Source organism: Podarcis cretensis (genome assembly GCF_951804945.1).
Source record: "Podarcis cretensis genome assembly, chromosome: 11".
NCBI classification, from domain to species: domain Eukaryota; kingdom Metazoa; phylum Chordata; class Lepidosauria; order Squamata; family Lacertidae; genus Podarcis; species Podarcis cretensis.
In genome coordinates this window covers 37023185-37049557 of record NC_137180.1, presented here as the reverse complement: position 1 = coordinate 37049557, position 26373 = coordinate 37023185, and the positions used below count along the sequence as shown (strand labels likewise).

At 41.3% G+C, this 26373-nt stretch overlaps 1 protein-coding gene across 3 annotated transcripts in view; it reads right to left on the bottom strand.

Moving 5' to 3' along the window:
- Window positions 1–1580: 1580 nt before the first annotated feature.
- Window positions 1581–26373, bottom strand: part of IQGAP2 (IQ motif containing GTPase activating protein 2) — a 132820-nt gene continuing 108027 nt past the window's right edge. For all 3 annotated transcript variants that reach the window (XM_079995285.1, XM_079995286.1, XM_079995287.1), the window contains 18 exons: window positions 25005–25076; window positions 24682–24751; window positions 24314–24522; window positions 23412–23561; window positions 22314–22477; window positions 21619–21843; window positions 20627–20767; window positions 20222–20306; window positions 16547–16779; window positions 15109–15241; window positions 10198–10300; window positions 9292–9433; window positions 7922–8009; window positions 5621–5833; window positions 4957–5117; window positions 3378–3518; window positions 3153–3261; window positions 1581–2428 (listed from right to left, as the gene is read on the bottom strand). In XM_079995285.1, coding sequence (XP_079851411.1) covers window positions 2315–2428; window positions 3153–3261; window positions 3378–3518; window positions 4957–5117; window positions 5621–5833; window positions 7922–8009; window positions 9292–9433; window positions 10198–10300; window positions 15109–15241; window positions 16547–16779; window positions 20222–20306; window positions 20627–20767; window positions 21619–21843; window positions 22314–22477; window positions 23412–23561; window positions 24314–24522; window positions 24682–24751; window positions 25005–25076 — 2553 coding nt within the window. In that variant the 3' untranslated portion in view covers window positions 1581–2314. The remainder of the gene's footprint in view (window positions 2429–3152; window positions 3262–3377; window positions 3519–4956; window positions 5118–5620; window positions 5834–7921; window positions 8010–9291; window positions 9434–10197; window positions 10301–15108; window positions 15242–16546; window positions 16780–20221; window positions 20307–20626; window positions 20768–21618; window positions 21844–22313; window positions 22478–23411; window positions 23562–24313; window positions 24523–24681; window positions 24752–25004; window positions 25077–26373) is intronic.

Genomic DNA, 26373 nt, shown 5'->3' with positions numbered 1-26373 from the left:
ATATGGAGAGAGGCGGACCTTGAGGTATTGCAGTCCTGAGCAATTTAAGGCTTTATAGGTCAAAACCAGCACTTTGAAATGAGCTGATACTTTACCAGAGCATACATGACAGAAGTTACACTATCCCTGTCCAGATAGGGCCACAGCTGGGCCACAAGCCAAAGCTGATGGAAGGTACATACTCCAAAACTCCAGATAACCCCATCCAGTGGTTTCATGTAAATGTTAAACAGCATGGAGGATAGTCAAACCCTGAAAAACACTCCATTGAAGGCTCCATGGATCCCAAAGAGCCCTCCTCAAGCATCACATCCTGGAAACAACCATCCAAATAGGACCAGAACTATTGCAAAGAAGTGCCACACACTGCTAACTCAGACAGCTGCTCCAGAAGGATACCATGGCCAATAGTATCGAAAGCTGCTGAGAGGTTGAGGAGAATTAACAGGGACACACTTCTCCCAACAGGGGACGCGGGTGGCGCTGTGGGTAAAACCTCAGCGCCTAGGACTTGCCGATCGCATGGTCGGCGGTTCGAATCCCCGCGGCGGGGTGAGCTCCCGTCGTTCGGTCCCAGCTCCTGCTCACCTATCAGTTCGAAAGCACCCTTAAGTGCAAGTAGATAAATAGGTACCGCTTTATAGCGGGAAGGTAAACGGTGTTTCCGTGTGCTGCTTTGGTGCCGGTTCGCCAGAGCAGCTTCGTTACGCTGGCCACGTGACCTGGAAGTGTCTGCAGACAGCGCTGGCTCCCGGCCTCTAGAGTGAGATGAGCGCACAACCCTAGAGTGTGTCAAGACTGGCCCGTACGGGCAGGGGTACCTTTACCTTTTACTTCTCCCAACAGGGCAACCAAAGCAGTTTCTGTGCCAAAATTGGGCCTAAAACTCAACTGAAATGGATCTAGATAGAAAGTCAAGTTTCCTCCAAGAGCACCTAGATGTGCTCCACATCCACCTGCTCAAGAACCTTGTCCAAGAAGGGGAGATTGGCAACCGACTGGTAATTACTTAGATTTTCTGAATCCAGGGAGGGTTTTTTAAAGGAGTGGTTTTACCACTGTCTCCTCTCATAAGGAGGCATTAATCACCTCCAGGGACAATGAATTCACTGTAGGAAAAGTTATATTTGTATTTCTTACTGCTGAGGAATATTATCCTTCATATAGGAAGCTGGGGCTTGGGCATGTCTTAGAAAAACTCTGCGCAACTGTTCCCTAAAGAAGCAGGAAAAGCACTTTTGTGGGCATCCCTGATTATTTAAAGAGGAGCAGGTTGAGCTAACTGTACTGAGCTAGTGGAATGGAAGTAGAACACAAGAGAGTCAATGTGGAGGATAAGGGCGCTACCTTACTTTTGTAGTCAAACCCTTTCCGCTCCAAACCATTTCAAATTTAGAGAACATCACTCATCTTTAGAAATGGAGCAGGAATCGTTTCTTTAGACAACTTCTGAGGTTTCCACACTTGCAAAGGCAGACACAGTAGTACCACAACAGTTACTAACCACACATAAACATACACACAAGTTATAAAAACAATACAACAATACTGAAAGAGAGCATTTATAAGACCAACTACGGTGCTGATTTATTGCATTTTATTTGTGGATTTTTTTCCTTTTCTTACAAAAAAGACAGGCACAATTTATTTCTTTAAAATACCTCAAGTACATTGCAAAAAATTGATCACTATTCAAATTGCCCCTTTACACATAAATTAAAAGGATGTGTATATAAGATTTCAATGAGGCAGTAGTGCATTTTAGTAGGAATGAATTGCAAAATATATATTTTATACAGTAAATGTTAAATTTATAATTACCTATAAAAACTTTGAATTGCACAATAATTCACTTTACAATTGACAGATCACTGGAAAAGAGCCATAGGCTTTAAAGAAACATTTGCCAAAAGTATACTGTAGAGACAAATTAGCATTTATTTTCCCTATGAATAATTGTCTAAAATAGAATTGTATTTGGTAATTGGGGTATATAATTTTTAGTGGGAAAGTAATTCTATATATGCTGTCCAAATATATGTCCTGCATATTTAAAGAGATCAGAGACACAGTGTTTCAATGCCACTAAATCATATCCATTTTAATTGAGTACCTACACCACAGAAATCTGGAAGTGTTTCAGTTGATTCATATTTTTGTATGCTACTACTGTTTTATCAAAGGATGAAAAAGGCACATAAGTACATTCTTCTGGACTTTCTTGAAGAAACACCTGCTGTATAATAGCAAATAGTTAAAACACAAAGACCCATAACTGCAGATTATTTTAAGCAGAGTCCAATAAGATTAGGCTTCATTTTCCATAGAATTTCTTGTTCAGCAGGAATATAAGGAGGTTTACATTTACTTTTGCTTTATCGAACATTTTCATTACAGAGACACCTTCATACTGCATTTGAAGCAAATCCTGCAATAAATAAAAACTGATTTTAAAACCATAAATTTTATTTCAATGTTGCATTCAAATGCATATCACATACTAAAAATAAAAATAAAAATAAAAATGCACAGACAATATCTCTAGCAATCCTCTTCTCAAGCATCTCATAATTTGCCATCTAGCGAACAAAAAAGCCTCAATACCATAAATCTTTGTACAGCAAGAACAGACAAGTGCTTAATTAAGGAATGCATAGGACAAGCATTTTTTCAGGCCTCTGTCTGGTAAGGCCAATAATAGAATGACAGAGCTAACTCAACCAGTTTGTGTCTGATAACAATACAGACTTTTGCATATATATATATATTGGGAGGAGGACACTTTTTAGTAGTCCAAGAGTATCAGCTGGACTGTTTCAGGTTTGTCTCAAAAGTAAAACAAAAAAACAAACACTTTAAAACATAAAGATGACAACAGGCACAATCCACTAAAATGACTGAAAATTAAGCAGTATAGCAGTGAAGGTTTGAGCTGAAGTCCCCAATTAAAACCTCACATCAACCATAAACTCAAGGCCATTTGATCTTGTGCATGTACAGTGATCCCCTCACTTATGTGGGGATTACGTTCCAGGCCCCCATGCGCATAATTGCAATCATGTAAAGTGGGAAGCATGCCACTTTAATAGGGGGAGAGAGAGAGGGAAAGAGAGAGACTCACGTGCATTCAGATAATTAAAAGCAAGATTTACCTGAAAATGGAGCTGCACCTTTTCCATCTCCACACCCAAGAATTTAGCTTTGATATCAAAGTCACCCACTTCTTCACCAGGTGTAATTTCAAACATCACATTCTTAAACCTTAGAAGAGAAAAAAATAATTCAAAAATGTAAATAAAGTTATAAGATAGTCAATTAAATGTTTAATAGTCAAAGAGCAGAGCAAATGTTCTGAAAATACTGGGTGCAAAACCTACTGGTTAGGCTGAAGTTCATCAATGCCTAGTATAACCCCCTTTTCATGCAGGCGAGCTGCTGTATACTTCAGCGAAATGTTCTTGAGTTTGTTTCCTTTCTCCTCTTGTTTCCCATTTAATTTGATTGATCTCCGCGAATTTCTGTAAAGTGTGAAAGATGTAAGCAGGTGTTAGCCCACATACAACATTACCCTGTTCCCTAATAAAGGCAGATGTTTTTAGAACAATTAATCAAGTTAATATTCTTCCTACCTGCTACCTGTTTTTAGAACAAAGGAAACCATAACTTGCCACATGATAAGGGTTTGTTGGAACACGTTTTGGAACATAATCCATTGTTTCCACCCCATTACTTTTCATCACTCACTTCTGCCGCTGGGAAGAGTCAGGTGATATAGAATGTCCAGCTGCCACCGCTAAGGTAAGAGGTAGGGAATGTGGCCCTCCATACCTCTCTAATTGGCTCTCAGAACATGCACACATTGTCCCACCCTCTTTTGCCTCTGTTCCCACTCACCACCGGCACCTCAGAACATTACTCAGGAGGGATCAAGTAACCATGGCTGTACTACTATGCAGATAAGTTAGCACTGCCAAAACTTAATTCTGTTTTGGTTGGTGAGATGGATGGAAGAGCCAACCTGATGGGTAGGTAAGGGAATTTATCAATTATATTTTATCCCTCCACATACTCACACACACATGTGTGAGTAAAAAACAAACAAACAAACAAAAAGAACAGTATGTCCAGGCACACTTTTTAATAACAAGAATGCAAATCTGAAAATGAATGAACTGCAGCTAAAATATTATGTTCATTTTTTCACATGGTCTAGTCCTTCCCCTGCCCATCCCCGTAATATTCTTAAGTCTTCTTGAGTCTTCAGAGAGTAGCTGGAAGTGGAGATGCAAAAAAAAAAAAAAAAAGGGGGGTCCTCCTTTCCTTCCACACTGCAGTTTTAATCAGAACTCTTAGGCGTAATACTGCGCCCAGGGCTCAGAAATGGCTCACCCTAATGAAATTTCCTTCACAAAATGCACCTAGAACAATGGCAGTTTCGAACACTGACCCAAAGTCTTATGTTAAGGCATGGGTCAGTGTTTGTTTTAGTAAATTTCAAGGGATTTCTAGTGATTCAGCTACCCAGGACCGTCAGCAGAAGCCAGAGCAAGGACTCCTGCTAGCACAGGCATCCCCAATCTGCGGCCCTCCAGAAGTTTTGGCCTACAACTCCCATGGTCCCTAGCTAAGAGGACCAGTGGTCAGGGCTGATGGGAATTGTAGTCCAAAACATCTGGAGGACCGAAGGTTGGGGGTGCCTGTGCTAGCATAACAAGGCTTCCAGCACCCTCTCCTCCCTCCCCTGATCTGTTCTGGAGGGTTGGGTGAAGTCCCAAAACAGATGCAGGGAAAACAGAATAAAGATCTTTATGTGGAGCAAGCAGAAATGCTTCTGTTGATGGAACAACATCTTTAGTGCTACATTTAATTCCATCCAGTAACTTGATAATATTGAAGCTTTCTACCTATGATGCTAAAGTGCTGAATTTTCTTTTTTAAAAAAAGTATTTCACTTACTTTCTTGTCAAGTTATCTAAACAGGTTTTGATATAAGTGTTGTAATAATTTATTTGATCTTCATAAAAAGCTTTCTTGGAATTGAGTGCATTTAGTGTCTGCTGGAGTTTCACCAGTTCTGCTTTTCGATGCTGTCTGTATCTTCGTTGATTTCTGATATCCTAAAGAAAGTTTTCACATATTAGTTGATTTCTTTTACATGCTAACATGCAAAATTTTTTTTACTTCTACAGAGGTGTCAGGCTTCTCATTTAATTGATGGGGAATGCTTTTATAAGCAAACTACCTGTTCTTGAGTACTTCCATTGAGTAATGAATAATTCCAGCTAACTATTATGGAGAATCTGATGGCTATAGGAGTCATACAGATTTGTATTCAATGTTGTGAAAGTGGAAAGCAGCTTGTGAAACCATGTCTACTCTTCCCTTCCTCCCCCTCCCCAAGAACCCTTTACAGACAGTGAGAGTGGCTACTAAACATTACAGGCTGCAGTGAAAGGATGGAATTGCCCAAAATTTAGTGTAGGAGAACCAACACCATGCTTACAAGGAAACTGATTTGTGTGTGTGTGTGTGTGTGTGTGCGTTGCAGTACATTGAATTGTTTTCTTTTTATTATCAATGGGCAAACATAGTTGGAGAAATTTAACAATATTCAAAGTACCTTTGCTATTTCATTGATTATTTCCTGGTACTTGTTTTCAGATGAAACCAGTCCAGCCTGTTCCAGTGTCCGGAGGTTCCTCTGGATTTTCCTTTTCTTTTGTTCTAGTGGTAGCTGCCCTTCTTCAAGAATAGATTGACTGTGTTTCATTTTTTCTGGAGTTTTAGAATCCAAGATTGCACGTTTTTCAATTATTTTTAAGTGCTCAGCTTCCTAAGAGAAAGAGCAGTTTACACCTTTATACGAACAATGAAGCCTATTAACCATGCATGCATTAACCTCATGGGTGTTATAACTTTCCTACATGGATTACGGTAGTTAGCTTTGGGATTAGTCCAGCTTTCAAGACAGAATTGGACCCCCAGTTCCTTCAACCTTTCCTGTAATGGCTACTCTTCTAGATGCATTTTCCTACCCTTAATAATTCTTTCCAGCTTGTATGACATTTCAAAAATAGATCACAATTAGACAAACTGTATATTTAGCTTCTTACAGTGATATCTGAAGATTCTGAAGAATAACATTACATAAAGTGTGTAGAGGTTTTAAACACAAGTGTTCCCATGAAATTTCCTAGCTTCCCCATAAAGTTTATGTTCATGTGGCAAGCCAAATAAACTCAAGTTCAAACTACTTCATTTCATATACAAAGCCCATATTTTTCTTCTTCCTGGAAAACTAGTGAAGCATCAACAGAACATTTTAAGCAAGTTAAAACAAACACCTGCAGGTAACTGTGCTGTAGATCCCATAAAGTTTGATGCTAAGATTGAGCTGTAAACTCAAATGTGCATTTGGAAGGAATTCCTACAGAAATCACCATAATACAAGAGTGTTCTACAATGAGAAAATGCTCGGATACCAGTATATTTTAAAATGCTATATGCAATTATTACTGACCTATTTAGAAATAATGTATCAAAGCTTTAATCAAGAGCCAGCATGCAATGGCTAGATAGTAAGATCTGGATCACAAAAACCTAGGTTCACTGTTTCACCCAGGCATAAGTTACCTTAGTGGGTTGTTGACTGGATAAAACAGCAGGGGAGCGGGGGATAAGGGACATATACATTGCCAAAAGTCTCTTAGAGATGGGGCAGGGGGGAAATATTATTTATTTGTTTGTATACCACCCTTCATCCAAAGATCCCAGGGTAGTTCACAGCAGAAAAATACAAAATGAGAATACAAAATAGATAATCAAACAAAAACAAATGCATAACCCCCCCTTCCACAAACACATTTGAAAAGCAATAGAATGTTGATCAACCAAACACCTACTTGAGAAAACATTTTTGCCTGGTGCCTAAAGATATGTAATGAAGGCGCCAGGCAAGTCTCCCTGGGGAGAGCATTCCACGAATGGGGAGCCACCACAGAAAAGGCCCGTTCTCATGTTGTCACCTTCTGGACCTCTCATGGAAGCGTCACACAAATAAGGGCCGTGAATGATAATTGCAACGTTGAAGGTTGATTCATATGGGGAGAGGCGGTCCTTGAGATATTGAGGTCCTGAGCCTTTTAAGACTTTATAGAGCAAAACCAGCACTTTGAATTGGGCCTGGAGGATAATCGGCAGCCAGTGCAGTCAGGCCAGGATGGGTGTAATATGCTCAAACCGTCTTTTTCTGGTGAGCAACCTGGCTGCTGAATTCTGCACCGGCTGAAGTTTCTGAACTGTCTTCAGAGGCAGCCCTCAATATAACACATTGCAGTAATATAACAGAGGTGACCTGAGCATAAACAACAGAAGTTAGGCAATCCCTGTCCAGATAGGGGCACTAGCCAAAGCTGATGGAAAGCACTGCACCACTGAGGCCACATGAGCCTCAAGTGACAGCTATGGATCTAGAAGTACCCTCAAGCTACGTACCCGCTCCTTCAGAGGGAGTGTGATCCCATCAAGAGCAGGCAACCTTCCATCCATCTGGTCTCGGGAACCGCCCACTAACAGATATGCCTCAGTCATATCTGATGAAATGATCTCTTCTCTTCTTTCCACCATATGCTGTTCTGGGGTTTCTCCAGAACTCCCACAGTCAGTTGTGGAGAGGATGTTCAGGGGGAGAAGGCGGGGGGGGGGGAGAACCCTGTTACACTAGTTGTCCTATATGTCTTCAGATTCCAAACATTTTGCAAAGATGCCAAAACAGAAGAATACATTTTGTTTTAAGGCCTGGTTACCAACAGTACAACCAAAGTTATTCTACTCAGACAGAAGGAGGATTAGATTCAGGTAGGTAGGCATGTTGGTCTGATGCAGTCGAAAACAAGAAGGGGAAAAAAGAAGGATTAGTTACCTGAATTTCAGTTGCTGGTGTTTCCAGGATTTTTACAAGTGTCTCTCCTGGCTGAGTTCGTATCACATCAATAATAAGCCTTTTTGTCCTTAATGAGGGAAAAAGTTGGAAAATTCTGAATTATTATGATTTTTACAGAAAGGCATTTCAGTATCAAATAACATCATCCGATGATGTCCACCCAACTGCACAACTGATTTCCACTTGCAAGCAGAGTCTTTTTCTCACCCTCTACCTTCCTGCATCGCCACAAATCCCAAGGTTCCCTCAACCCCTCAGAGAAGACGGCAGGGGAAAGACAAGTCTGCTTGCACAACACTGGACATTATCTAACAGTTTAATACAAATACCAAAACTTACAACATATTTCTTCTTGGCAATAGTCACCGTAAATGGGATATTTTAAGGACGGAAGTGTCGGAATTATTAAAATTCTAAAACCAGGCAAGAATATTTTTATTCACTCAGACATTCAATCACACAGCATGAACTGGTTTTAGCTGTGGTTTTACCCACTTGGCTGTATTTTTGGACTGGATGTATGTTTTTGATCAGTTTGGCATTTTGTTTATTTCTGATTTTACATCAATATTTTTGCTGAATGTCACAGGAAAACGTGTGCATAAATAGTTAAAAATATAAACCCGGTGGGGTGGGGTGGAGGGAAGGGCTCTAGATGTCTAAAAGTGGGGAAAAGCTGTGCCATTTTACTCTCTCTGCATCAACATTAGCAGGTAAAATGGCAGCAGAGGGTAAAAGTACAAGTTAATTTTGACCACATTTGTACTCAGAATATATGTGCCTTTTTATTTAAAGAAGTTCTTCCAGTGTATCTTTCCTTCTAACAGTGACAAATTCAAGACAGCTGTTTCCTTTAGTTCTCTGTGAAGTCTTATCTGTATCCTGTTCTTCAAACATCCTCTTTTTCAAAAACCTTATTAGGGAATAGTTCCTGTGTGTTCTTTCTATAGGCTTTCCAAGAGTATGCCATTGTAAAGTTGCCTCCGAATACTTGGGACAATGCTCAATTATTTGCTTATTCATTTGCCATCTATCTATTGAATCCCTTTTGCTGAGCACACTTTTCATGGGAGTTTTGCTGATTTCAGTGTGTGCCACTGTGATTAGGTCTTGAACCAAGGATTTAAAAATAATTTAAAGAATGACACTTTATCATACAACTGCTTGCATGGCTTCAAATACTAAATCTTCCTTAGCATAAATTATATATATTGTCCTTAAATGTCTGTTCGTCTATTTAAGACTCACATAGAATGGAAGGTTTTCTTTGGCACAAGGCAATAAATTGTACAATTAGTAGCAAATTACAGTAGTAAAATTCAGCAAAAGCATTATTAAAAAAAACATACTTCATCATCAGGCCCTTAATATCTTGTTCTTCACCTTCCCGTAAGTCATACTTCCTGGTCAGTGAAAGAGATATTTCTGTCTTCACAAGCTGACCTAAAGTGTTTTCCTTGTTTGGGTCATTGGGATCTACAGCACCTTCCCCTGTAGAGGGGAGAAAAAAGTGTAACTGAGGATTGTAAAGAGAGATTAAAGTTGGAACAAACTAAAAACAGATATAAACATGGGTTTGTGTAACCTACACATATAATTAATAATAATAGTAATAGTAATTCTACACCAAAGCAAGCAATGTTCAGAATCTTTTATGTACAGTTTATGACAGATCCTTCCATCCCTTATTGGGAAGAGCAAGGCTATTTGATACTTCCCACATAGATATGCTATCATAATAGCACTACATTATTTATCAGCATAGGGACTCGGGTGGAGCTGTGGGTTAAACCACAGAACCTAGGACTTGCTGATCAGAAGGTTGGCGGTTTGAATCCCCGTGACGGAGTGAGCTCCCATTGCTCAGTGCAAGTAGATAAATAGGTACCGCTCTGGCGGGAAGGTAAACGGCGTTTCCGTGTGCTGCTCTGGTTTGCCAGAAGCGGCTTAGTCATGCTGGCCACATGACCTGGAAGCTGTACGCCGGCTCCCTCAGCCAGTAAAGCGAGATGAGTACCGCAACCCCAGAGTCGGCCATGACTGGACCTAATGGTCAGGGGTTCCTTTACCTTTAAAAGCTATAAATAAAAAATTGATTACCCTTATAGTTATTTGATAGCTAATTTCTAGAAATAGAACAGGTATTTCTAGAAGATGTGCACAAACCAAACCATCATCTAGTTCAAGGCCTACTTTTATTTTACATCCATATACAAGTTAGGCCTATCTTTCAAGTATATGTTTTGTTAGCTTACCAAGGAATGTCTCCACATCAGGAACTTCCCCCAGCCCTTCCAGGAGCTCATTTAAGACATCGTTTTTGTCAGGAGCAATGGCATCCTGATGCTCTAGCAAAAGCTGCAAAGAAAATTGCCCTTGTTGAAACTTTTGGAAAATCTGGCATGTTATTGTATGCTATTATTAACTCATATATCTATTGTTGTGTATTGAGTCTTGTTGCTTTAATAAAGAAGTGTTACTAGAAAACTGTCTCCAGCATATTATGTCAAGAGAGCTGAAAACACAAACCCCACGTCACAACAACTGGCGACGAAGGTGGGATCCGGAATGCTGAGGAGCGGTTAAACGCAGCCCTGCCTCAGAGTCCGGATTGTAGCTAAGAACAAGACTCACTGGCCAGCTGAGAAGACGACCCTGCCCACAGGACAATGGAGAGTCCAAGGGTATTGGAGCCCTTCCAGCCATCAGAGCCCCACACGTGGGAAGACCACGTTGAACGCTTCGAGTTCTTCGCAGTGGCTCAAGGGATCACCGATGCCAGCAAAAGAAGGGCCACATTCCTGAGCTACTGTGGGCCTGAGACCTTCAAGCTGGCCAAGGCATTGCTTGCCCCAGCGAAGCTAAGTGAGACATCTCTCAAAGATATTCTTGCCTGCCTAACAAGCCATTTAGCGCCTACTGAGACCAAGATGGCCCGGCGGATGGAGTTTCATAAGAGGCAGCAGCGTGCTGGGGAGTCTGTATCTGCATTTCTAGCTGAACTGCGGAAGCTCGCTCAGCACTGCGACTTCCAAGATCTGGAAGGGACTCTCCTGGATCGGTTTATCGGTGGTCTGAGCAGCAAGAAAGCCAGAAGACGCATCATGGCTAAAGAAGAGGTTACCCTTGCTTCAGCCTTGAAGGAGGCCACCGCCACGGAGAATTATGAAAGAGAGGAGCTTGATGCCAGTCGCAGGGTCCCTAAGCCACAGATAGAAGTTGCGCATGCCATGGACGAGCTAGAGGCTACTCCGAGCCAGAGCCCAGTCCGTGGGGTCAAATCAGTGCGCCAGGCCTGCACAGTGCACAAAGATCACCGAGGCAGGTGCCCTGGTTGTGGCGGAAACCATGAGCGGAAGAGTTGTCGTTTCTGGGATGCTATGTGCCGGACGTGAGGAAAGACAGGTCACATCGCCAGGGTCTGTAGATCGGCGGCGTTGGGAGCGACAGGAGCACCTATTCTGGAGCATCGCAGATCGGCCACAGCAAACCATGTTCTAAAGGACTGCCACTACGTAACGGAGATCAACGGGAGGGTCGTGCAGTTTCCAGCACAAGGCAAGGCACACGTCAAGGTGAAGATTGAGGGTCAGCTGTGCGACATGGAGGTGGACTCCGGATCTGGATTCACTATCGTGTCGGACCAGACCGCGAGGACTTTCTTCCCCAGGGGTAAGTTGCCCCCTCTGCAGCCCTTCCCGGCAACTTTGCAGTCATACTCAGCGGGCCGCATCCATGTCATGGGAATGTGTGCCATGAGAGTACAGTTCCGGGACAAACAGGCGGTACTCAAACTGGTGATTGCGAAGGGCAGTTGCCCCAGTCTCCTGGGCACTGACTGGTTCCCCGCCCTGGGACTGAGTATATCAGGGCTTAATTCAATCCAAACCTGCCCTGAGATGAGCGAGGCATTATGCAAAGAATTTGCTGGTCTCTTTAATGGAAAACTGGGTTGTTATAAAGGGCCCCCAGTTGACTTCGAATTGGACCCTGGGGTGGCCCCAATCCGACTCAAACCAAGGCGAGTGCCATTTGCACTGCAACCCAAGATCGAAGCAGAGCTGGATAAATTGGTCAAGCAGGGAGTTCTCTCACCCGTGGACTCCGCTAAGTGGGAGACTCCAATCGTCACGCCCCTTAAAGCAAATGGGGAAGTCAGGATCTGTGCTGATTACAAATGTACTATCAATAAGGCACTCAGGGGAAACTCATACCCCATTCCAGTCGTATCACATCTGTTGGCTAAACTGGCTGGGGGCAAGGTGTTCGCCAAACTTGACCTGGCACAAGCTTACCAACAGCTGCCAGTAACCCCACAATCAGCGGAAGCACAGACTATTGTCACACATAAAGGGGCGTTCAGAGTTAACAGATTACAATTTGGAGTTTGTGTGGCCCCAGGGATTTTTCAAGGGCTCATGGAACGCCTGTTAAGAGGTCTGCCGGGGGTCTTGCCATTTTTTGATGACGTTTTGATTGCTGGAAAAGACCCACAGGAACTGGTTGCGCGTGTCCGTGCAATGTTGCTCAAGTTCAAGGAGGTGGGGTTGCAACTAAAAAAGGAAAAATGCAGTTTTGGGGTGCCAACTGTGGAATTCTTGGGGTTTAAAATTGATGCATCAGGCATCCACCCCACAGATGCTAAGGTTAAGGCCATCATCGAGGCACCACGACCACAGAACAAGACGGAGTTGCAGTCATTCCTGGGACTTATTAACTTTTATCATTCGTTCTTACCCCAGAAAGCTTCGGTAGCTGAACCATTACATAGACAGTTGCAGAAAAAGAATGTGTGGCGATGGGGGCAGGAGCAGCAGAAGGCTTTTGACTCCTTGCGAGGAATGCTGAGTAGCAAGAGCATCCTTGCTCATTATGATGAATCGAAGCTGCTGGTCCTGGCATGTGATACCTCTCAATACGGCCTGGGGGCGGTGCTGAGTCATAGGGAACCGGATGGGTTGGAAAAGCCCATCTCTTTCTATTCCCGTACGTTGTCGCCCACGGAGCGCAACTATGCTCAAATTGACAAAGAGGCGCTTGCAATTGTGGCAGGAATCAAAAAATTCCATGATTATGTGTACGGTCGTCAATTCTCCATTGAAACGGACCACAAACCACTGTTGGGGTTGTTCAACCCGAACAAACAAATGCCACAAATTCTCTCCCCCAGAATGTTGCGTTGGTCTATATTCCTGAACGGGTTCCAGTACACCTTGACCCATGTGCCGGGGAAACGGTTGTGCCACGCTGATGCGCTGGGTCGATCGCCCCTTCCTGGAGGGAGCAATGAGGATCCTGCTCCAGCGGAGCACATAATAATGCTGGAAACACTTCCGGGGGCTCCTGTAACGGCTACTGATATTGCTGAGAAAACGAGGAAAGATGCTGTTCTCTCCCGTGTGCTCACTTGGGTGGGGAGGGGGTGGCCAGGTGGTCCGCATGAAGACAAATTCAGGCCTTATGCGACAAGGCAGCACGAGTTATCCATGCATAAGGGTTGTCTCCTGTGGGGAGATAGGGTGATCATCCCAGCACCACTGAGAAACAGGGTTCTTGAGACGCTTCACATGGGACACCCGGGAATGGTCAGGATGAAGTCGCTAGCCCGATGTTATGTGTGGTGGCCTGGAATGGACCAGAACATAGAACAATGGGTACGAACATGCAAGGCATGCCAAGAGGTGCGGCCAAAAGTGGCCAGAGCACCAGTTCACTGGTGGGAGCAGTCCAGATCTCCCTGGAGCCAGCTGCACTTAGATTTTGCTGGGCCATTCCAGGGGAAGGTCTTTTTGGTTATCGTCGATGCATATTCCAAATGGTTAGAAGTGGCAATGGTCCCTAGCATGGCATCAGCTGCCGTAATCAAGGTGTTGAGGCAGCTGTTTGCAACCCACGGGTTACCTGAGACCATTGTATCAGATAATGGGGCAGCTTTTGTATCCCAAGAATTCAGGGCATTCTTGGCTGATAACTTCATAAGAGGGGTCACATCCGCGCCCTTTCACCCATCCTCCAATGGGCAGGCGGAGCGCATGGTAAGAACAGCCAAAGAATCCATTGCGCGCTTAATGGAGGGTAACTGGTCAGCTCGCATCGCGCGAATGTTATTTTTGCAGCATGCGACACCGTGTACTGCGACGGGCAAGTCGCCAGCTGAGCTGCTCTTGGGTAGAAGATTGGTAACGGTGCTGGATTATGTCCACCCGGATAAAATGCCAAACCGTAATTCAAGAGCAATCCCCCAGGCTGAGATTGACACAACAAGGTATTTTGCCCCTGAAGATCTGGTCTGGGTGAGGAACTATTCACGAGGTTCGCGGCGGGTGGCTGGTGTGGTCACCCGGGCTAGTGGACCTGTGTCCTATTATGTGACCTTGGAAAATGGGCAAGTTTGGAAGAGACATATAGATCAGCTGAGGCGCCGGGCGCTCAGCAGGGAGGAGTCTGATAATTCATCCCTGGCTAACGACGCAGAGCTGCAAGACCAGAGTGAAAATGGCCCAGAGGTGCAATCACCAGGGGCTTCAGCAAATGAGCCAGGGTCTGCTAGTTCTCAGGATGACGAGGTACAGGTAGGGGACCCTGAGATATCTGGGACTCCATCTGTTCCTGACGAAACCCCTATAGCAGCCCCTCAACCACAGGTGACACCCAATCCAGAACCGGCAACACCTGTTGTCAGATCAAGTAGAAGTTGTAGGACCCCACAGTACCTGAGAGATTACGTCTGCTGTGCTCACTAGGGGGGGAGGGGTGTTGTGTATTGAGTCTTGTTGCTTTAATAAAGAAGTGTTACTAGAGAACTGTCTCCAGCATATTATGTCAAGAGAGCTGAAATCACAAACCCCACGTCACAACATCTATTTTGATAGAAGTCCATTTTTTTGTTGTTGGGCTATTCAGTACTCCTAAAAACAGCTAGCAGATTAGAAGCTACAAATTTAACAAGTAATAATAATAACAAAACTTCACCAACACTAACACATATTTATGCAAACCCCATAAGTTTTAGGTGTTTACTTCCACTTACATGTGCAATCTGTTTGCAAAACTATACTCAAATTATCTCATTTTGCAAATTTTATTCCCATATTCCAAAAACTCCACAACCCAAATTTAATAGGTACTATTTCAGTGCTTTCTAATTCTCCTTGGCACACACTTACTGAATGTGTGTTGATAATTTCTTCAATAGAAATGTATATAACTGGCTTGCTTAGTGTCACCATATCAGAGTATTCATCAATATTGAATTTTTCTTCAGGTTCAGGAACGCCACATGCTGCTTGAAAAAAATTCCTAAGGAGGAAAGGAAATTGTAATGTCACTAAACAAGATTGGAGCTAAGTCTTTTCACACACAAATCTACTCTTGCCCCTAGTCCCAAGCTTTATTCATTTTAACAGGAGAATTTAGGGCAGGAAAAATGGTTGTTGTTGCCATTGTTAAACAATTGGCAGCCGGAAACCCTTGCTGATCTACTTCAAGTCACCCACAGATAAATCAGTACATTCTGCCTACCCCTGATCGATACTAAAACCACCTTGAGGCCATACAGCCAAAAGACAGAATTTGTTTTAAATTTAAACAAAATCCCTCACCACTGAAGGCAGGCTTCCTCAAAGTCAGCCCTCCAGATGTTTTGAGACTACAGTTCCCATCATCCCTGACCACTGAGTCCTGCTAGCTAGGGATCATAGGAGTTGTAGGCCAAAAACATCTGGAGGGCTGAATTTGAAGAAGCTTGACTTAAGGTTTCAAGCAAGATTGCCACATGCACTGAAATAACAACCAAAGAAAAAGCCTATTGGATCAGGCCAATGTCCCATCTAGGACCAGCATCCTGTTCCCACAGTGGCCAACCAGATGCCTGTGGCAAGCCTGCAAGCTAGACATGGGCACAAAACCACTCTGTCCACTTGTGATTCCCAGCATCTGGTACTCACAAGGCACAATGCCTCTGACATTGGAGGTAAAACACAACCGTGGTTAGTAGTTATGGATAGCCTTGTCCTCCATGAATCTGTCTAATCTTCTTTTAAGCCATCTAAATAGGAGGCCTTTGTAAATATAAAAGCGATAAACAGTGCAGCTGACAACTATTTTAATATTCCAGCTAAAAAGTTATTTCTGTACAGTTTATTTAAACTCAAAATAATTCCCATGCAGTGATGGCATCACTTAGACACTAGCATTACTTGGACCAAAGAGCACAGCTTTCCCAACGTTTTAGCATGAAATCCAAGCACTATTTCCTACCATTGTCTTACAAAATAACAAACACACTGCTCTTCTTGGCTGGAAAATTATTTCCCTTAATAAAATATAGTGTGGTAATTATGTCCAAGGAAAGTATAACTTGTGCAATGTAATGACAATTACTAATTAGGCTGGAAAGTTTGCATTAAAACGTCAGTGCATGAATTCGCATGACAAGCTGAAATAGTAAGAAGTCTATTTTCAAAACACCAAGAAAAGTATTTAGGTTATCTGCAGAATACCAAAGTGAATACAAAAGTCTATGAGAAGCCTAAAACTACTGACATCTAAAAGAGGTAAATCTCACAACAAAGTTTACTGTTCACACCCCTACTTTGCACAGACCTGAACTTCTCGTATGTCTGAGAGAGGTAACTGTTCATCGATGAGAGATGTGCATTTTCCCCTTCAAAGAGGTTGTTTGAGGCAGCATGTTGAAGGACTTTGGCCACACAACCCAAATTTCTCCTCTGATCAGAATGGATCTGGCCTCCAGCTGTCATGTCTATGATGTCAAAACCATCAGGTGCAACAATGGCTGGATTCATAAATCGATAGTACAGGAGATTTCCAATGATCTATGGGAGGAAAGCATTTTCAGATAGGGCTTCTCCTTAGCATGTTTATACAGTCCTTAATATGTTTATTTCTTAACACAAAATTTCTTTTAAAAACTTTTTATTTGTTATGAACACAAGTCAAACGTTTGGGTGGGTGGGCGGTTGGGGAAAATGTTTGACACAGTAAAAACCCTACTGGGTCTTTTTGCTTCATATCTTGTTTGAGAGCAGTATTTATACTTTAGGGTCTTATTCACCCATATGAACTTGCCCACATTTTCAGATCAGCTTCTGATCTCCTACTCGTGTGGCCACATTTAAGATCTGTTAGGCTGGAGGATACTTCCCAGTGGTGGCTCCTTCCCTCTGGAATTCCATTCCAAAAGTTATACATCTGGCTCCAGCAGTTCAGGTTTCAAAATCTGTTTTCCCTGGCTGCTGATGGGAGCTTTTAAACACCATCTCAAAACTTCTTTACTGGCACTGCTGACACCATCATTACCTATCCTTAGGCACCAGGCAAAAACATTCCTTTTTCACCAGGCTTTTGTGCTTTTAATTATCTATGACCTTGTTGTGTGAGGTGGAATGTTTTGAAAAACAGAATTTTCTTTTAGATTTTTTAAAAATGCTGGTTTTAGTGTATGTATGGGCTTGGTTTTTTGCTTTAAGAACTGCAAGTTGTTTTGAGTTGCTGTGGCAAAAATATGACTAACTAAATAATAATAATAATAATAATAATAATAATACTCTGCACACAGGCTGGTTTACAGACTGTTGCTCAAAGACCTTTTAGCCTCTCTCTTAGCCACTGCTAGAATGACAGTGTGTAGTAGTCGGACAACTTCATCATACTTTTCTCTTGCTTCCTGGTACAATTGGATCTGGCAGACTGCCCTTCCTGAAAGGCTAACTCATAATACCAGGGCTTTGAAAGATCAAGCCAAGACAGGTTAAGAGGTTGGAGTAACTTGGATTCCTTTCATATCCTTCATCAGCAGGAGATATTGGTCCATCATACACTCAAAAGTCATTCTGGAGGGACTTCTTTAGTGATATGTATTGAGGAATGCTAAACTCTCCCCAGCTCCTTCCATTCACCCAGAAAATGTAATGGTATAGTGTACAAGTAACTTTGTTCTTCTTCTGGTTCATTGTTGCAAACGATGTTTGTTTTATCCTACACTTTGTAACACTGTTTGAGGGACTCTCCAGACTGTTCCTTTTACTGTGGTTGTATTTTTCAACATGTATATGACACAATAATACTGCAAGCATTAGAGGTTGATTTTATTCTGCTTTAGTTTGATCCGAGACGCTTCCCCAATGTTACATTAAAGGTAAAGGTAAAGGGACCCTTGACTATTAGGCCCAGTTGTGACCGACTCTGGGGTTGCGGCGCTCATCTCGCTCTATAGGCTGAGGGAGCTGGCGTTTGTCCGCAGACGTGTGGCCAGCATGACTAAGACGCTTCTTGCAAACCAGAGCAGTGCACGGAAACGCTGTTTACCTTCCTGCTGGAACGGTACCTATTTATCTACTTACACTTTGTGCTTTCAAACTGCTAGGTTGGCAGGAGCCGGGGCCGAGCAACGGGAGCTCACCCCTTCACGGGGATTCGAACCACCGACCTTCTGATCGCAAGTCCTAGGCTCTGTGGTTTAACCCACAGCACCACCCGCGTCCCTGCTGTCCAAATGAGCAATAGCATAACAAAAGTGGGGCAAAAGTAAACTGGAACATTTGAGGTATAAAAAGTTATAGGAATTCAGCCTATAAAAAGTTTCAGGAATTGTCTGCCCTACCAGGAGACACCAAGCATTGAGCCTGTCCCCTTCTGTATGCTAGCTCTACCACTGAGCTATGGTCTTCTCCCCACTGCAAGCTGGCAAGTAAGGGCTGTCATCCTGAGAGGCAAAGTTCAATTTATGAGATGATTATGGAGAGAATTATAATACACTATGATGAAGTACTATAACATACTTTTTTTGTAAGTATACCCAAGATAATAGATGTTTTGCTTACTGCAATTTATGGAAACAGTTTCACCTACCTTCAGCTAGTGCAATCTCTCCCCCAAATCCTGAAATGGGGATCTATTTAGGCCTCCCCTTACCAGTCCAGATCTTCCTATCAGTCACAGAAATGGCTGCTGCACAATGTAGATTTCAGCACTCTGGGGGTGCAAGCTTCAAGCCTTTCTGCACCAGCACACTAAACAAGATGGTTGGCTCTGAAGCAGCTCATCACCTACTTTGGGGAAGGGGAACGAGGTGTTCCTGTCTACTTCACTCCCCTCCAAACTGAATTATGAGTCAAGTCAATACTTCTAGCCATTTGTTGGATGTGATAAGGATATTCCTACTATAATTGTAGAGACGTTTCTGGATTGGATTGAGGCCACTGTTGTCTTGAAGTTTTAGAAAACAGGTCTTAATTAATACTTTAAAAAATTATATTCACTGCATTAAAAAGATCAATACGGGCCATCTTTACCCTAATGCAAATATTTTTGAGTTAAGGCAGGTTTAACCAGCCTTGGATCATTCAGTCTTTGTGACTACACCTAAAGAAGAGCAGCTATGCCCAGTTTATGGAAGTACACTTTCTGCCAGGTCTCCTAAGAGTATTTTATGTCAGTCAAAAGCTTCAGCTTGGATAAATGCCACATTCCAACACGTTCTACAAACTTCTTCAGAACAAGTACAGTGGAAAATTATTACCTTGTATTACCAACCCTTTACTCTAAGGTCGCAGGAAAATTTATTTGTCCTAATGTTATGATAACTGAAGTCACAACTGACTTTTTTTTTCCTTTTTTTGTAAGTGTAAGTATTCATTATTTTAGGGGAAATAGGCTCACCCCAAAGCACTTATGAATAATCCAGATCTAAGAGCTGCTATGCAATGGCAGCAGCTTATAGAATTAAGCATTAGTGTCCTAGAATAACAATAATTAATTATTCCAATTATGAATTGCTTCCCAAGAGGCATCCTGAAACTATTTAGCATAATAAAAACAGATACAAAAACAGATACATATATAAAAACAGTTAAAACAATTGCTTATCAATGTCACTGCTGCTTTCCACACACTACCACTAGGTATGAAAACAGCTGTTAATGACCCCATACAACCTGCTACTCTGGAGCCATTTGATATTGAACAGGGCAGATATATGGGAGATGGATGCACAAAAGCAAAAACGTGAAAATCTAGGAAGTGACAACTTAATTAAAATAGAAAACCTTGCAGCCTTAGAGATTCAACAGCTTGTGTAGAACCATCTCTGAGAAAGAGTCTATATAAGCAGTAAAGTCCAACAGCACTGATGAGAATCTTTTAGACTCCTTCTCCCTACCCCTCTGAGTTATACTGTTTCCCCAAGTGCAAAGAAATTTGCCTGTTGGCATAATCAGAAAGCACAAAGATGCTGACAAACCACCCTCACAAATCTACCTTCAATAGCTCATCTTCTGTGGCCTCTGGAAATTTCTCATGGAGCGAGTTCTTCAGAACTTTGGCTATATATCTCATTCCATAACTACATGCAAAAAAACAGATGAAAAAGGAAAATAATGGAAAGATACTTTGGATGAAAAATAACTAATTCAAGTTAACAAAAAAACAAAAACAAAACAATACATTTTGCTTTAGAACCAACTAAACAAGGTGACACAAAAGAAAATTTACATCATGAGTGCTTGTTAGATATAAAGTATGCCAGTTTGATGATGGAGAGAGAATACTCCCCTCTGCTGGTGAAGTGTCCTTATGAATCAAAGCATATACGTATTTAAACTAGTATTTTGCAAAAATGAGAGATGGCTTTTAAAAACAACTTGCTTATGGCTTTTCACTTACGGCATTAAGTTCAGAGAGGAGAATATGGAAGCAAGGACGTTATCAGTTACTGCTCTGAGGCTCTGAATTGAGGACTCCAATCGATTCACTACTTCCGGATGTGCCAGTGCTTGTTCTGTTGTTACATCATAAGGTAATTTGCTGGGGAAATAGAGAGGAGATGCTATACACAGCAAGAGAATCGTGTTTTGAATAGTACACCCCCAAAAAAAAGTTACAATAAAATAATTTTATATGTCTAATTATTGAATTTGTTCAGCTAGTTTTAATTACTTGCTCAGTTGAGAACTTTGGTCAAGCACTGAATTATAAACCTGTAACAAATAATTCAAGGTGGGAAGGAAATCATATTATTAGGGCCTTCTCGGTAGTGGCACCTGCCCTGTGGAATGCCCTCCCATCAAGGAAATAAACAACTACCTGACTTTTAGAAGATATCTGAAGGCAGCCCCGTTTAGGGAAGTTTTTAATGTTTGATGTTTTATTCTGTTTTTAATGTTCTGTTGAAAGCCACCCAGAGTGGCTGGGGAAGCCCAGCCAGATGGGTGGGGTAGAAATAATAAATTTATTATTATTATTATTATTATTATTATTATTATTATTATTATTAGCCCCACTCGTGTTCCCCCCTCTCTCTTTGTCTCTTATACATAGGGAGAACAGGGAACTATCTTCCATGTGATCAAGGTAATTTCTGAATTAGGCTCCAAAGTGAAAAAAATCCCCTAGAGCAACATTAATACAGCACAAATAGCTAAGACTGGGAAACAGTAAATCAACATGTTACATGATTGCTATTGAATAAGTATTTGAGTTACTTATACAACTTTACTTACATCTTTCATTTGAAGATCATATGATTTGTTTTAACACTTCATATTCATTTTAATGTCTACTGATTAATCATTTCATTGTCCTAAAGGAGTTCTATGGTTAAAAAGCATTGGACATTCTTCATAAATAAATAGAGTTTATTCATGTTGCACACTTACCTGGCCTCTCCAGTTTGCATTTCTAATTGGTTCACCCATGCCTTGTAGACCTCCACGGGACTTGTGTTGATGACTAGAGATTTATCATCCATGATGTCTTTCACCACTGGTGCCAACAACTGACGTAGAGTATTCTGCCCTCGAGCACCTCGATTAAAGCTAACAACCATTTTGATGACTGTAGGATTTCCCGTGACAATGTCTTGAATCTGGTCTACTTTGGAACTGCAGTAAAAACAACCAGCACTTACATTACAGTTTAAGATTTAAAACCTATGTCTGTGATTTTTGAATGGGCACAGTGAAGCACAATGGCTCATTCCATTTTGCCCATTCACTAATAACTGTTCAAGAACAAACATGCTCACAGAATTTGGCAACAAACAATTCTGTTCAATGGAAAGATAACTAAAATGAAGGATGGTTTTGATACAGAAGTACAGAATATGGCTTGCATATAAACCATTACTGATATGATTTACGGTTTGATCCTTTAAATTCTGCTTCAGTTAATATGATGCAAACACCCTACGTTTGGCAATTCTGCCTTCGAAGAAAAACCCACTATATGCACAAGAGACAACAGAAGGGAATTTAACAGTTTACAGTTTTGTTTAAACAGGCAAGACATAGATGTCTTATGATTAAAAAATGGAGATAAAATGTAGGGCCACTGTGTCCTTTAATATACGCACTTTATTTCTTCTTCTAGAGCAGTTTTAAACAGCTTCAGAAGCAAGTATTCTTCTCGCTGATTAGAAGCATAGTTGTACAAAGTAAAGATAACTGTATCCATAAACTTGGTGGATTTATTCTGTGGCATCTGGAAGATCAGCTTTGCCAGGTAAGTTGGATTAGTCTATGGAAGAAATATTAGAATGACTGAAAAAACATATTAATCAAAATGGTGAAGTTTTCCACTGCCTGCTTTATTAGCACTGAGTCCTCAGTGCACTTTCATTTGTATCAACACTAATCCAAGCTTGCCAATGACTGAAAGCGCCATGGTAGAAAACGGTAAGTACTACACCACTTCCTAGTATCAAGTTTATTACTCTTGAAAACTATGGCACAGCTCAAACCCTCTGGTTATCTACACAGGCCAGCCATCTGACAGCCTTTTTAAAAGAGAGCATGACTATAAATAAAGTTTCTCATTGCGGTTTCAACAATGGCTGTGAAGTGAATGAGTGAATAACCTTCAGGACAGCAGGAAGGAAGAGATAAGGTAAGGTTGTTGACGCAGGCCTCTATATAAAGTGAAACACTTTATTAAAGCTAAGCAATATAACTGTATGGATAAACTCGTTTAGGAATCCTATTTGCCACCCTACTTTTGTGTTTCTACTGAAGAGCCAATAACCAACAACTTCTGAATAATCTACATTGCAACAATATATGTTGCAAGTGAACAGGAACGCAGGAAATTTGTTCAATCTCTCCTGCTTTCTGATTTGTCTGATCTCTCCTCCCTTCTCTCCTCTGCATGGTTTCTGCCCTAAAATGGCTGCTGCTGACCATCAAAGCACAAACAAGCAAGAAAGTAAGGAAGTGGGCAAACTCTGGATGTACGGATATCAGAATCTGTGGTGTGCATAGAAAGGTTTGGATAAATGAATTTTTGCATAATGAGTGGGTAGGTAGTGGGACCTACGTGTATATGCTTGAAGTCAGAATGTGATATTTACCAAAGGTTCTCCCCGCCCCCCATGATGAAATTGGGAATTTATTATTCAAGCAGACATGTATTATGAAACTACTTAACATGAATCCCCAACCACCACACAGCTCACCTGTAGAAGGTAAAACAAGTGTTGATAGGCCTCCAGCTTTTTCCGCCTCTCTTTGCTCAAGCCTTTGATGCCCTGCTTATCTCCAGACACCATCTCTTCTGCCTGATTTTTGCTTTTTTTGTTCAGCTTCTTGCTGTGCGATACAACATCCTGGAAAAACAAACAAATGCAGAACTCAATTGTTAAGGTGAAGTAAAGCTGCAGTTCTGTAAGTAACCTAGAAAGAATACCAACATTAGAAGTAGAACGTGGGCAACTGCAGTCTGTTACAACCAAATAAAACAGATGTAAGAAGGATAAATATTAAGTTAGCAAGAAAAAGGTGCATACCATAGTTCTGAATGTCAAAAAATGACATCTAAGCAACAGGCAGAGGGTCAATGGATGAAGCCCAGCTAGACAGTTGTCACACAGATTCAACCACTTATTAGTTCCATGTAGCAGGAGGCAACACTGCTTGACTGGGGGCAATAATCCCTTAGGCTATTGTAATTAATTGTAATGGAAGGTACTTTAAGGAGCTAGATTAAAAAGTTTGGCATGATTTAGAAGATAAAAACTTTAGGTTATGTAAACTTTACTGGATTAAAATGCACCTAGGGTCATTCTTTTTCTCAGTTCAGATTGAAGCTGGTTCAAGGGGAAATGCAGTATTTCATCAGAAATGACAGGGTAGATATGGATTGTGACTAATGTTGTGTGAACATTGCGTCCCAACAAGTGTGTGTGTATAGGAAAGCTGCAATTATTCATTTAAGAAAACACAAAGATCTTAGCTAAATTTATTTTGGTACTCTTTCAGTTATCAAGCAGCTGAGCTACCAGAGTAAGGAAATGGGATAGGACTCTCCAAAAGACCCCTTGGCTGGGGTCTCACAACCACTGTCACCCGTTTAACCAACCTGCAGAGTTATTCTGTTTTTAACCAGCAATCCTATCTTGATATCCATCAGGTTCAGATCTTTCTCCAGCTGTTGACTAGATCGGATATTTGTGACCACCTCCTCTCTTAACCTTGTTACTTCTAGCTCTTCTTGGAAGTCTAAATCACTCTGATCCATGAGATAAGCAAATTTGCGAAGGACATTCAAAGGAGGATTTTCAGAACCAGCTGCAAGTTAAGTAAACAAATCATAATTTAAGCTCAGGAACTTTAGACATTTCATTCTAATCAAAATTCCTCAAACCAGTTGCAACATGTGTGCTGGTGTTTGTTAGGCATTTATCTGCCCACTTAATTTATGGCCAAAAAATATTATCCAGCACTTACTCAGTGTCCTGTAGTCTTCCCTAGCTTTGTTTGCTTTAAGGAAGGCTTGGATTTTCACAATTTCTTCATTCTGAAAGAGACACAGATTATGCATTTATGGACATCACCACACAGGAAACAGTCAGGCTGTAATAATTATCTACCTGTATATAATGCAAACTCAAGCATGCTTTTTATCTCTTTTCCTCTGGCACCATGCCATCCCATGGTAGGGGGCAAATGTCTGATCTATTATAAATTTGTTTTTGTCCAGTCAAATTGAAGGCAGCAGGACCCAGAGGATCTACCCAGTACAGAATATGAGGGAAGGTGGGGAACCTTACATGATCTTTGAAATATTGCATCCGTTTCTTGTATGTTCTTCTTGCTAACCACATTTTGACCCACGATTGAATCTGAAAGTCAAAGAAGAATGAACCAATAGGTAAAATATTTATTTAGTTTTTATTTATTCAATTCATATCCCACCCTTCCTCTTGAAGGAGCACAGGGCAGCAGACACAGCAATAATAAAACTGATTTTAAGAAAAACATTAAAAAAGCAGTAACCATTAAAAACATTTTTTAAAAATCAATTGCAGTTACAATAAAACAATGAACAACTTTTTAAAAATTCTGTTTTTGAAAACTTCTATGTTTAAAAACAATTTATTCACAAACTACACGATGGCATTCTGGTCTTTTGTATAATGCATACAGATTGGAGCACATACAGTACATATTACACCTGAAGTTAAAAAACTAAACATAACACTTATCCACTGAAAGTTCTCCATATTAAGATGGAGCAAATTTCTCTGTTTCAGTTCATCAGCAAACAATCCCAGAGTGACATGGACAGACACTACCTCTTTCAAGTGATAATTTCAGGGTTCTTCTTGACTATACAATTATGCACATTCCTAAATATCTCTACAACAAGAAGCAATCAGATAACTGCTATTACTTAGCTCTCAAGAACTAGGTCTGCAAACACCATAAATCATGGATTTTTCTGTTACACCTAACCTTTGCCATTTCACCAAGCTACTCAAGGTTCACATGCTTGACTAAGGTGTACATGCTGAGCACCAGCTTTCAGAAACATACATAGTTTGCATATAACACTAAGCTAAACTATGCCTCAGTGTGAACGAGCAAATGTGTACGAACATTATACTGATAATGCAGCTCCCCTGGTTCTGCCGGGGGCTAAGATGTGGTTTGACTTTCTGTCAAATCCTGGTTTTGTGGTTTGTCTCCCCCAGACAAATCATATGTGATCAATCAAGAGCAAACCTTGACCACTGCTGATTGTTTATCTGGAGCAAGACAAACCACAAACCTCAATCTGGATGTAATGTAAAGTTTTAACTATAATTTTGTGCTGTGTAACAGGACTGGGGAAGGAGTGCTCCGGTCTCAATTTTTGCTCTAGGAATCCACACATATATTTGATCATGCTAAGCCATGGTTTAGCTTATCATTATGTGGGAATCAGGTCAATGACCAAACACCATAAAATAGCTAGTGGTTCACAATAGCAGCCCCTTTCAGAGAAGAATCACTGTGCCTAAACCAGGAAGATAATAACAATCAAGACACATAGTATATGAAGTTAGCACTGGTGGTCTCTAAATAAAGGAATAATTTTTTTGGAATAATTTTTATTAGTTTTCCAATTTTACCCAATAACAACCCAATTATAACAAT